The sequence below is a fragment of the Octopus sinensis genome, linkage group LG8 (genome assembly GCF_006345805.1).
Source record: "Octopus sinensis linkage group LG8, ASM634580v1, whole genome shotgun sequence".
Classification (NCBI taxonomy): Eukaryota; Metazoa; Mollusca; class Cephalopoda; order Octopoda; family Octopodidae; genus Octopus; species Octopus sinensis.
In genome coordinates, this window is record NC_043004.1 from 63,020,342 (window position 1) to 63,033,775 (window position 13,434).

Here is a 13,434-nt window from a genome sequence, read left to right on the forward strand (position 1 = left end):
GCAAATGAAAACAATTTCTAATGCCAAATATGCCGAAATTGAACATATTGTCCATAACCATATACTTTTTCACAATATGTACGCTACTCGAAAAAGGCTGACAGAAATTTCTAAAAAATTCCATTATTATCATGTCGGACCGATTTCAGGGTTAGTTCATAAGAACGCTCACTTCGTCAGAGATAAAGGTGGCAAAGAAACAAATGAGATACTTACTCGCACCCATGGGTATGAGTAAATGGTATTTATTTCATTTTCTCCGTTTTGTGCGTTTCTGCGCCCGTTGATTTCTACTGAAATAGCAGGCAATGAAAGCAAATAAAATATGTGTGTGTGTGTGTGTGTCTGTGTGTACGTGCGTGTGCATGTGTGTGTTTGTGTGTGAGTGTGTGTGTCTGTGTCTGTGTGTGTGAGTGTGTGTGTCTGTGTGTGTGTGTGTGTGTGAGTGTGTGTGTCTGTGTGTGTAAAGAATTTCAAAAAGTACTTTCATGACAGATAAAAAAAATGTCGATTAAAATTTACACCGGCACGCAAAAGTCGACATTAAAAAAAAAAAAACAATATTCAGCGGATTCGTATGTTTTCGATGACGGAAATTCTGAATATGCCAGAAAACTATGTTTTCAAAATGTTTAATTAACTGCACCCCACTCTGAATTAATTAAAATTTTTTTCATGATAAAACTCCAAAATTGATTCATTCACTCTTCGCCAAAGTGAAAATGAACGGCTTGTGTTTCTGGTTGTGCGCGTGCGAATGAACTGAGAAAATACACTGAAATATGTCTTACTTACCTGTTGTACAAGTTGGTTTTGCTTTCAATGTGATGGGGAACAATTTAGGATTCAGGAGGTGACTCATCATATCACAGGATTTAACTGTCAGGGGTTCTAGTAGTTCACCAGTGACTTATACCCATGATTTAATGTTTTCATGAAAATACCCAATGAATCCTGTGGACTTTTTCAGGATACCCCAGCGTATAAATAGACGCATCAAATGTACAATGTTAAAAAAACATGAAACATTGTTACAAATTGAGTTGTATTTCTCTGCAATTATCTTGAACCTGTCAGGCTGCAAATATCGTATCCGTTGTGCCGCGATTTAAACGAAAGATTCCTTGTGACTCAAGAAGAATTTCTGGAACAGCATGATCTGGCAACCGATCGAGAAGCTTCCTTGCTAAGATCTTTTCAACAGCTAAACATCAAGGAAATCCTATCTCAGTTATCAATGTCTATGGGTCCGTATATCAATTTAGTGGCAATTCGCCTCTGTTCGACGCTGTGAAATATGATAGATAAATTTACTAGTCTCTGAACACCACCTTCTTCGACTGGTTCAGAAACAATGACTTTTTCCCCAAGAGCTTTAGCATTATTCCATCGTTAGTGAGTTGATCATCAAACTAATAGATTCATTTTTCAAGTTATCGCTAAGATGTTGTCATTATGTGCACTTGCATTCGCCTTGCTTGCGCAGCATTGCCTTAACAGTCATAATTCGAAGAACAAAATATAAGAATGTGAGCCATATGCTGCCCGCAGCTCGTGGTACAGAGATTTAGCATCTCAGTTATCTGTAGATGACTACGATTCGTGGGATTTTTGGCAACACCACGTTTACCTTGCTGTCCGCAACAAGCGCAGGACTTTAAACTTACACTCTTTAAAATCTCTACCTTATCCCATTGGCGTCTCGGCACACTACAAGGGAGTGTTTTGGGAAGTACCATTTCCTTTCATAGGACACCGTCGCCACAAGCTCTTCATTTTTTCTAAAGCCGTTCTGTCGTTTTATCCAGTAAACACAAGACAGAACAGTAACTTTGAGCTGTTTAACAAATCTTTAATATGGATACCTTTTGATTTAGATGAATAATGTTAACTGCTTCTGACATATTGCCCAGGTTTGTCAAGGCAGTTTAATTTAGATACATCAACCTACTTACATGCATTCATGCCACCACTTCTGTACCTGTCAAGCAGGCATGAGCCGAACACGCAGTCCCCTTACCCATCTGCACCCTGTAGATTTTATACCTGATATTCCTCTTCAACGGGTAAATGCAAAATCGAGAATATGCAAGGGAACTGAAAGTGGATGCTGACAATTATACATATATGTATCTTTTTTCTCTCAACCAAGTATTCATTAATACTGGGTTTAAGAGCTGACTCACTTGCAACCGGAGTGGCCCACTTGCGTTGTACTTTGGTATCCCATGCCTTCCTATGCACAATCCGAATTTCACAATCACATTATACACGGTCGTTTAAACCTGCCTAAAATACAAATGGTTATTCTTACGAACATTTATCAAAACTATGCTCATGTCACCATAAAAACAGTTTATAGTGTTCTGGGGACTGACTTGAGTTGTCACATTTACGCTAGCCACTGTCATAAAGTGTTTCCTGTTCAGATGAAACCCTGGTGTCAGTATACATTCAGAGAAGCCACGGGGAAGCTGTGTTAAATAATTCACTGAATGCGAGTTAACAGTCTGATAAAGTCAGCAGTCATGGGACACCTCACACCAGGCAAGCTAATAACATAAACCAATGGTACCAAAACATTTTCGGTTGCACACATTTTAGTTTTAATACAATTGACGAGGAGGTTACTTATAAACGGTATAGGCGCCTGCGATGCATCTGGACATCTTGAATTGATTGCTCTGGTGGCAATAGTGCAGAAAGGTAGAAACCAGATATGTGTTCCATTATGCATGTTTTAATTCTACTGCTGTTTGTAATGCACGCTTATCGAATGTTTTGACGCATGCATAATATTCAGCAGATCTCATTGTGAGCTTATATAAACCTATTGAATACCGTGTCTCCATGGGACGAAACTATTAATAGTTCTTGTTTAATACTGTGTACGTTAGACGATATATATATATATATAATATATATATATATATATATATATATGTATATATGTGTGTGTACATATATATTATATGTGTGTGTGTGTGTGTACATATATATCATATGTGTGTATATATGTACGTATATATATATATATATATATACATATATATATATATATATATACATGTGTGTGTATGCGTGTGTGCCTGTGCATCTACACAAGAATGTTGCATATGAATAATAAATTTGTACTCTACAAAAGTATAGATTAATGCACAAGACTCATGTAAAATTATATTAATATAACTAAGCATAAAACAGACATTATTATGTAAATATAAATGTTTGTTTTTATGTTGAGTTATAATTTTACAATAATTTGATACTTTATTCTATACATTAGAATTTTGAAGTCGCATCTATGCTGTCAAACTTTTCTTAAATTGTTTTTATATTGTAATTATTTGCAGCTGGAATTCAGTACTTCTTACCATATACAAAAAATTACTCTATTATTGGTGACTTACTGATCATAAAGAACATATATCCTGATTTTGTTAATCAAGAAAGGATAGGGACATTTTTTGAAAAGATAGCGTTGGTAAGTAAAGTTTTCATGCATTCTTTATCCCACGATTCCATAATAAAGGTTATGTGGCTCTAGAATATGCTTGTTAATTATTTTAGCTTTTATAGATACCGCATTCCCATCTCCAACTTCGTAATACAAGTTTGGATAATTGTAAATGATAGAAGTGTTATTCAGAATGGTTTCAAATTTTGCCAGAAGGGTAGCCATCTTTTTGTGGTAGGGAGATGAGCCGAGTACATCAGCCCCAATGTTTCACTGTTTAATTTATCGACCTCGAGAGGATGAAAGGGAAAGTTGACTTCGGCGGAATTTCAACTCAGGAGCTAAAGACAGACGAAATACATATTTATTTACTGCATACAAGGGGCTACACACAGGGGGGACAAACAAAGACAAACAAACGGATTAAATCGATTGTATCGACCCCAGTGCCTAACTGGTACTTATTTAATCGACCCCGAAAGGATGAAAGGCAAAGTTGACCTCGGCGGAATTTGAACTCAGAACGTAGCGGCAGACGAAATACCGCTAAGCATTTCACCCGGTATGCTTAACAATTCTGCCAGCTCGTAGTTTCAAGTGTTATTAAGAATACCATTCAATCATTAATAGGAAAAGTTTTAAATGCAGTTTCTTCTGGGGCACGACTGAAGTTATCTATAGTAGCATACCTACAAAAGGAATATTGGTTATCAAGTCAATAATATTTAAGTATATTATTTATCAACAAACGTACATAGTAATCTCGTCTTCAGTTAGATTGTTGCACGGTGCATTAACCTACAGATAACCCTGCAGAACTCATATTCATAACTATAAGTAACGTCTTGATCTTATTAACCAATGAAAAGTTGTTTCGTGACTTATTTTAAGTTTTAAACATTTATAAAATACTAGCTTTTTATTAAGATGTATCTGAGGGTCAATATTTCTAACAATATTGTGTCTATGTGTATATAAAACAATAATTTTCTCTATTGTTGGTTTCCCAACTTTATGGTACTGAAATATATTCTACTAAATTTTATACTAAGATTTCCTATTTCATTTCCATATCTATGGTCGTGTTTGCTCCCTCGTAGTTTGTCCACACAGCTACACTGATATTTCCTTTAAGCCTTTCTGTATTATGCCCATAACTATTGTAGTAAGCATTAAAATTATTATTATTACTAATACTTATGACCCGCATAATTATCCTTTCCTCGATGTCATGTGTATGGCCAATGAAATAGTAAGAGACTATAAGTCTAGTGTACAATATTGTATTAGAACATGCTTGAGACGTTAACAGTTTACACAACATGAATTAGCTCTTATTTTTTAATATATTTTCCTTGAAGCATGCTTATATATCACGAACAGTATAATACTTCCGGTTTACTTGTGTAATTACTGTTAATTATGTGATACGTTCAAGAGGTATAATATTTCCGAATATTCGTAGTTTAATCCTTCTACTACTGAAATGTTTATATTTATTAGGAATTTTTCATAAGCGGGAGAGATTTTTATATTATTATTTATATTTATTTTGTACAACTTAACCTTTTTATACTTATTTATGTCATGTTTACCATTTCCATCTATTGTATCGGGTTTATATACTAGGTTATCTATTTTGGTTGATTTATATTTTTTTAAAGTTGAAGATTTTATATTAGTTGAGCTATTTTTATTTAGGTTTTCATTTGAAAGATTTATATCATCAAGATCTTCCTAGATACAATAAATGGAAATGGTAAACAGGACATAAATAATAGAGGACATTTTAATATATTTTATAGGCTCTTGATATATGTACTAATATATAAGGTTTATTTTTAAATGTAATAAATATTGTCTAGCATATTCCTTTAATTTAACTCATTAATAAAAATAAATCACTATTTACTAACTATAAATCTTTATTAATAGAAATTGATATATATATATATATATATATAATATATGATAAATTTGAAATGATTTCTATATTCTCCATCCCTATATAAGATTATTATTATTATTATTATTATTATTATTATTATTATTATTATTATTATTGTTGTTGTTGTTGTTATTATTATTATTGTTGTTGTTGTTGTTGTTTTTGTTTTTGTTGTTGTTGTTGATATTAACTTGTGAACTATAATCTTAAGCTATTACATATAATTGACATTGGGAAATAGTCTTGTAAGACAAAATCTTATCGAATAGTAATTTTATATTTATTATATAATATTGCATTTAAGTAAATATTTTTAATAATGATAGAAACTTTAGTTAATTCTATAAATGAGTAAAATATTGGTACTTTTTTTCTTTTTAGTTCTTGTAGTTATAGTTTGTAGTAATATTATGTATATAAGTTATCAGGTAGTTTTTTAGTATATATTATATAATTAGAATAAAATCAAACTTAGATGTTTATTAAAAAATACAGAAATAAATAATTTAATGGATATAGATTAAATTATAGCAATTTAGCTTCAATTAACGTATATCATGTATTTTAAATATTTTGTTTAAAATATTTTCTTTTAGTTACTTGTACATTAATTTTCCAGTAATGATGTACTATAGTTTGTTATTTTCTTCCATAAAATATATTTTCATAGACAAAATATATATTTCTATCTATTTCTTCCATTTTTATCTGCATCACGTTTTTAACGAGATAAAATTATTACAAACGCTAAGTCCTAGGTATTAAGTTTAAAAATTTAGTTAACAGAATATATTCAATAAGATAATTTGTTTTTATTTTAAGATATATTGTGGAATATTTTTGGTTTTTATTGTAAAATTACGTACTTTTATATATATTTATTTTTCTTATGAGATAATATAGTACATTTATGGTATGATTTAAGTATATCATTGTTGAATTGCTTCATGTGGTTCTTCTCTAATTTACATACATGTAACTATTATTAATATTATATATATATATATATATAACAAATTGAGATGGGTTATTCTCATTTTATATATATCCACTTATTATACAACATTACTCTTTTATGTACAGCTGATTTATTCTGCTTTTTTATGTTTAAACCCTACTTCTCTTATGTGGTGGTTTCTACCGTATGTGATTGAGTATTATCTGGTAATTGATATTTGATTTAGATGTATTTCTCCATTTTCTTATCTGTATATATCTATATTATATATATCTCTATATTATAATATATATATATATATATATATTATCTATATATCTATATATATATATATATATATATATATATATGCATATATAAGATATATATACATACATTTTATATACATTATATATATATATGTAGTGTGTGTGTGCGTTCTCCCTATAGAATAGACTTTGTAGTGTTCAAGAGATATAAACTTGAGCAGGTAGAGGAGTAAATGTGACGCTAATCAAAGTAGGCAAATCGATATACAAAACAATATTATATGCATTTATTAGAAAACGTGCATATGTTTACACATAAAAAGTTTCGACTTAAACAGAATAGATGTAAACACAGATAGACAGAGAGACACACAAAGTGTGTGTGTACATATGTGTGTATAAATTTAATTATGTATAGAATTATACAATACTTTGTAAAATTAACCTAAAAGGTTTTTTTTCATTTCACACTTGCTACCTGGTAAAACCACTATTGATTAGCATTAAAATATCTGAGTATATGAGCGTATATATATATACACATATATTAAAAAAACACATGTAAGCATATACATTCTTTTAGTCTTTTATCCTTTTCCTTGTTTCACTCATTTGACTGCTGCCATGCTGAGGCGCCGCGTTTAATCTAACAAATCGTCCCGTGGACTTTTTCTTTGTAAGTTTAGTTCTTATGTTATCGGAGCCTTTTGCTGTGCCGCTAACTTACAGGGGCGTAAACACACCAAATTTATTTGTCACGTGTTTGCGGGGGTACAAACTTAGAAACACACGCCCACTAAAACAATACTTATACATACATCCATACATACATACATACATATATATATATATATATATATATATATATATATATATATATATCTTATATGTCGGGTTTCTTTCAGTTTCCGTCCACCAAATCCACTTAAAATGTCTTGGTCGGCCCGAAGCTATAGAGGAAGATACTTTCCACGTCGCCACGTGGTAGGACTGAAACTAGAACATTCTTGTTGGGAAGCAAGCTTCTTACCACACAGCCACGATTGATTCAGATTCCGTGCTACTTCAGATTTCAAATTCTAAGGCACCTGATAAGAAAGACCATCATACGTGATTATCCAAATTAAAGTGTTTCGATTAATACACATAACCCGCAACAACTCATGTTGAGTGCCTTTACTTCTGGCTGTCAACTCTCTCGTATACACACACACATTCGTTTATTTAAGATTTATATATATGTGATATGAAAGTTGATATCTTATTAATTTTTACTATTTAATTTTCTACATATATGTGTGTATGTGTGTCTGTGGGTAAAAGTACCAACTAAATAGTATTTACATTAAACGTTTTTGTTTATTTTGAGCAAAACATTTGAATTCTGTAGTCCTGCCTTCACCGTGTCTGACTATCACCCATTTTCTTTCCATTTGTTGACCCACTCTTTGTTTCCCGACGTAGCCGATGAGGTACACATTGCATTTTATTATAACTTATATGTAGGGCGAAGTACTGAATAAAAAATATAGATGAATGAAATCTAAATGTACGATCCATATCGCATACTTTTCCAAACTATTTAAATCTTAATAATTTTTGTGAGAATGCCGTCTGTTTTGCAATGCATAGTTTGTTTTATTATGTTAGAGGTATCTATTCCGCCGAGGTCGACTTTGCCTTCCATCTTTTCTAGGTCGATAAAATGAGTACTAGTGAAACAGTAGGGTCGATATAATCGACTACTCCCTTCCCCACAAATTTCAGGCCTTGTGCCTATAGTAGAAAATATTATGTTAGTTATTATCAAAACGGTAATTTTTACATACGGATAAGAATATTTCTGTAAAGAACTGAAATCACGGTGTTTTATGAATATACGCATAGGTGATTTTGCAATGAATGTGACAATAACTATATCCATCAATAAATGAGCCGTCTACACCTTACGGCGACTACGAATTGGTAAGTTTTACACCGTGACCATCGATACCACGAGATGTAGATGCAGCTAAATACATAGATTTTAAATTTGTATGTTATTAATATCTACGCACACACGCAGGCACAAACAAACACACACACACACACACACACACACACACACGCACACACACACACAAAATGCACACATAGACACGCACACACAAGCACATACATATTGTATTTGTTATAATCTGAGTGGAAATATCATAATTACGTGTCACCTACAAATTTGTACGAAATGTTTATTCCACTGTATTTTCCTTTAGCTGAAAGGGAACCTTCCCAGAACGACAGGTCCTGAATACGTTGTGTATGATTCCACTGCTTTACGTAAAGTGTTTCCTAAGGTAAGTACATAAACATTTTTTTCTTTTTCAATATGCATCTGTGATATTTTATTGCTCAATAAAATATGCTTTATTTTGAATAGTATTTTCATTTAGGTCAACTTTATATGATTCCTTGCGAAGTATTCTTGAATAGTTCTTTTTTTTTTTGTCTATTTCATGAAAAAAATTCCTCTGCAACAACATCAGCTATAACGTATCGCTCGTGCTTTAAAACTGAATACAGATTAGGAATTGTGTCCCTTGTCTTGGACCAAGACATGGGCCATAAGTGACATAATAAGTGACGTAATAATACATTGATATATTCAAATAATCTCATATAACGGTGGTTGATTATCTAATTTATAACGATGGGAGTCGCCAGTTTATAACGGTTTTCTCTTGGAAGAGATAATAAATAGATTATTTCTTGAGTAGGAATCTATGTTGATAAACCCCCCACTTATAACTTAATTATAGGTATTTATCACCATACTTAACTCAATCTGCGTAAACTCTGTGGTGAATTATACACATCGGAACGCTGAAGGTGCATGTATGATGAAGAAGATAAAGTTCGCTCATTTCACCGCTATAATAACAGTTTCATAGTTACAGAAATAAATTGCATCAACATGTTAAAGAAAATGAAGGAAAATAAATTAATTTCTAAATTAGTTTATTTGCGTACATTTAATATTTACAGCATATTTTATAAGCCAAAAGAAGACTGTTGTAGAGAATTACGATATTAAATTCATATTAACTAATGCTTCCATAGCTAAGAGTTTTAAACAACAATTCAAAATAGCCTTGTTGAATTAGATAAATGACATGGCATAACAATAGCCGATAGCTCAAGAGAGTGTGTATTGTAGAATCGAGTGACAACCAACGAGCACTGATTAATTTCCTCAAAATCAGGGTTTTTATAACTGCACATTCATGAATTCTAAGAACCGTTTTTCACGAAAGATTTCTTTGACGAAAGTTAGAATTTAAATATGAGCAGTAATTTTAACCAACGGGAAATTAGCAATTATACCTATTCGACCAACATGACCATCACGTCATATTACCGCCGATAAATGACTTGCTACACAACACTCACATAATCTCCCTTGACTGCCCACGGGAAATGTATCGAAGCAACAGAAAATGAATGATATACATATCTGGGCATATTGAAATTACTGAATTGAGGAACACCAAATGAGGATATTTTTTCAGAAGTATTACAAAAAACTGAAATTGTTCTTAAAGTATCAATTGAATTGGAGGAATAAGTTCATGGGTAATTGCTCTCTTGAGATATGGCGCAGGATGATACCATTGCTAACAGAGGAAACTGAAACCTTAGAAAAGGAAGCAAGAAAATAATTAACAATACTTGCTGCGTTTCACCAGAAAGGAAGCAATGAATGAACTGAGACATTTTGAGAGGTGTAGTCGGATAAAAATTGGAAGACGATATTGCTTGATATATACAGAATGCAATATGCGAACAGAATGTGACAAATACAGAAGTGCAGCGAAACTGGAGAGACGGTATTGCATATTTTAAGTGAATACTACTCTCTAGATTACAAAATCACAAAAGAAGACATGACATTTCCGCAAAATAAACCCTTGGAAACTGTGTATCATGTAGGAATTGAAAGTAAGTGCTAGGATATGTGAGAGTTAAGATCCTTTAGGGCACCATAATCCAATGCGATAATAAACAACTTCAGAAACCCGATACTGTATCCATACACGAGGGAGACAATGGAGTTGCGCATAAAACATACCATATAACAATCGTTATTAATGTTGTTATTTCACTTACACATATTTTGTTTGAGATAGCTATCGCTGTTGATGCCTCAGCGTAGCATCCTTAAATTACTAGTGTGGTTGCTGCTGCTGTTGACGTTGCGTGTTACGCTTTCTGTTGTTCTTGACTGGTGTATATTTGTTGGTGGTGATGAACTTATTAACAATATTTTTGTTGTAGTTTGGAGAAAAATATTCTCTTTGTGTCAATGCTTTTGCGATATTAAATGTGCTATTAATAGAGAGAACGTATTGATATTGGGAAAAAAATGTCTTTATTCCTATTGATCTGTAAAGACATAGATAAACACCAAATTTCAAACATTCAGTCAAAACTCAGTCGAAAATGTATCGTAAAATAAATATGGATTAATCGGGACAGAGATTAATAGATACGGAGACCCAAGAACTAAAAGAACAGCAACAAAAGCAGCAACACTAATGTTGTGGTTACCATAGCGATTTCTATTATCTTCATCGCCACCAAATCCCCACCACCACCACTCTCACTAACACCACCACCACCAACAACACCTACATCACAGCTACCATCACTTATTATTTTCTTGATAAAACTGTTATTCTTGTGATTCTCTGGATATCTGAAAAAGTGTTCTCTTTTCATTGAGAAAGGAAGCAGACTCACTTGACATTAAAATTCCATGGGTCAAGACAAATATCCTGTCCTTCATTGGCTTCTTGGATGATTCCATTTTATCTGCATTTGTTGCAGGACAAAATGTCAAATTGTTTACCGCTTCACAAATCTCGGATGTGATATTCATAGTCCTAAAAAGACTTGGACGACCATGTGCACTTGTGGATTCATTGAACACGGGTGTTTGGCGCTACCCATACTTCTGCAGGAGAACAAAATTTCGTGTTTCTGGGGCTCTGATCCTCCCTGTCTGCTTAACAGTTGTGAGATTTGGGCAGCCTTAAGGTCACTTAGGCGCCGCTTCATATCCTTTGGTACTAGAACGCTTCGCAGGATTATAGGGGATTTTTAGTTCGGGAGGGACACTTCCGACTCTCTCGTTACATTGCTCTATTTTTCCGAGTGAGGTCCATTTTTTCACCGAAGATTCAGCCGCGTTGACAGCACGTGTTGGGTGACCACATGTCACATAATCACTTCAGATGAGGAAGTATCACGCAGTGATCTAGACTGACTTTCTAGACGATTCGCTCGGAAAGACTCGGGAATAAATCGAAAGATGGTAAATGCAGCAACGAGCTACAATGGCGCATACCTACACACCTGACCTACCTGGCTATGCCAGTAAAACTGTTACTATATATTCTTATGTGAAAGCAAAAGCGTATATATTCATCACTGTATGAGATTTGTTATTCAAACTCATCATATGTTAGTCTATTTATTCTAGGTTACTTCTGCAGATGAATTAGTTTTTGTGTCCGTCATGACACGGAGTTTATTTAGCTTCCCTGATCTTCTTACAGTTATTTCTGGCTCGAATATTTGATGATATATTGAAGAAGAGCGATAAATCAGTGGAAACGTTTACTTTCACGATAGATGACGTAAAACTCATGATCAATTTAAGCAATCTTATTACTGGAACCGATATTGGGTGAGTTATTATATAATCATTGTTCCTTTTTAATCTCATTGCAAAACTGTTTAAAGTTTTAATTCCTTAGTTTATGTCATTTCCCACTTTGTCACAGAGAAAAAATATATTATATACTCGAAAGAAGTGTACTTGACAAAATATGAATATAGGAATGATATCTCACGAGAAATATCATTCATAAAATAGTTGATATTGTTCATAATTTGCTTTTAATCACTTCCAACATGTACGGTAAAGTTGTGTATACTTGTAGTCTAAGTTATCTGTTTTTAATGAATTTTACATGTTCCACATCAATTGCTTCAGTCGGTAGTGATACAAATGTTACCTTTGTAGATGTATACAATGTTCGGGAAACAATTGAGTGTATTCCCTATACACTATTGTTTTTTTCAGAAGCAAATTGCTCAGATGACTGAGCTTCGTAGAGTATAATGCACGGATGGAGTTAATTCTAAACATAAATTTAACTGATTTTCTGTGTTGCAAGAATTACAGCAAGGTTTTATAAATTTCATTCAGGGTTCTTGTATCTTAAACCATTACCTTTTATCTCCAACTTGTTTCAGTTGTGAGACTCCGGCCATGCAGGGAATCCAACTTGAAGAATTTTTACTCCATTGAATCGAAACAGTACATATTTAGATTTAGTTTTTTTCCTTTAAGCATGTTACTTACTCTAACGGTAATTTCTGCCGAGACGCTGGGTTACGGGGATGTAAGAACACCAACATTGGTTGTCAAACGGCAGTAAGGGACAAACATTGACACAAACACACACACACTCACGGACGCACACAATAACACATACGACGGGCTTCTTTCTAATGTTGAGTTATGCAGATATGCACTCATTGGTTCATATTATAAATTAAAAACGCACGTGCATCCACACACGCACACACGCATGCGCAGGCATATATGAACACACACAGACTCAAAAACACATTTATGTACATTCATACATCGTGCCTCAACTCTCTCTCGCCGCACCCGGCCCGCTATTGCTCGTTTCATATTTCCCCCACCTACCGATCCTACCATCCTGCCCTACCAACACATCATTCTCCGAGCCTTACGGCGACTCCAGTCCGA

At 33.3% G+C, this 13,434-nt stretch overlaps 1 protein-coding gene across 2 annotated transcripts in view; it reads left to right on the forward strand.

Moving 5' to 3' along the window:
• LOC115215142 (membrane metallo-endopeptidase-like 1) overlaps positions 1 to 13,434 on the forward strand; it is an 86,818-nt gene that overhangs the window by 7,089 nt on the left and 66,295 nt on the right. The window contains exons 5-7 of one of the 2 annotated variants that reach the window (XM_036505430.1): positions 3,354 to 3,484; positions 8,864 to 8,944; positions 12,206 to 12,336. In XM_036505430.1, coding sequence (XP_036361323.1) covers positions 12,296 to 12,336 — 41 coding nt within the window. In that variant the 5' untranslated portion in view covers positions 3,354 to 3,484; positions 8,864 to 8,944; positions 12,206 to 12,295. Of the gene's footprint in view, positions 1 to 3,353; positions 3,485 to 7,864; positions 8,945 to 12,205; positions 12,337 to 13,434 lie in introns of those variants that run through there. The other variant, XM_036505431.1, reaches the window with a different exon arrangement.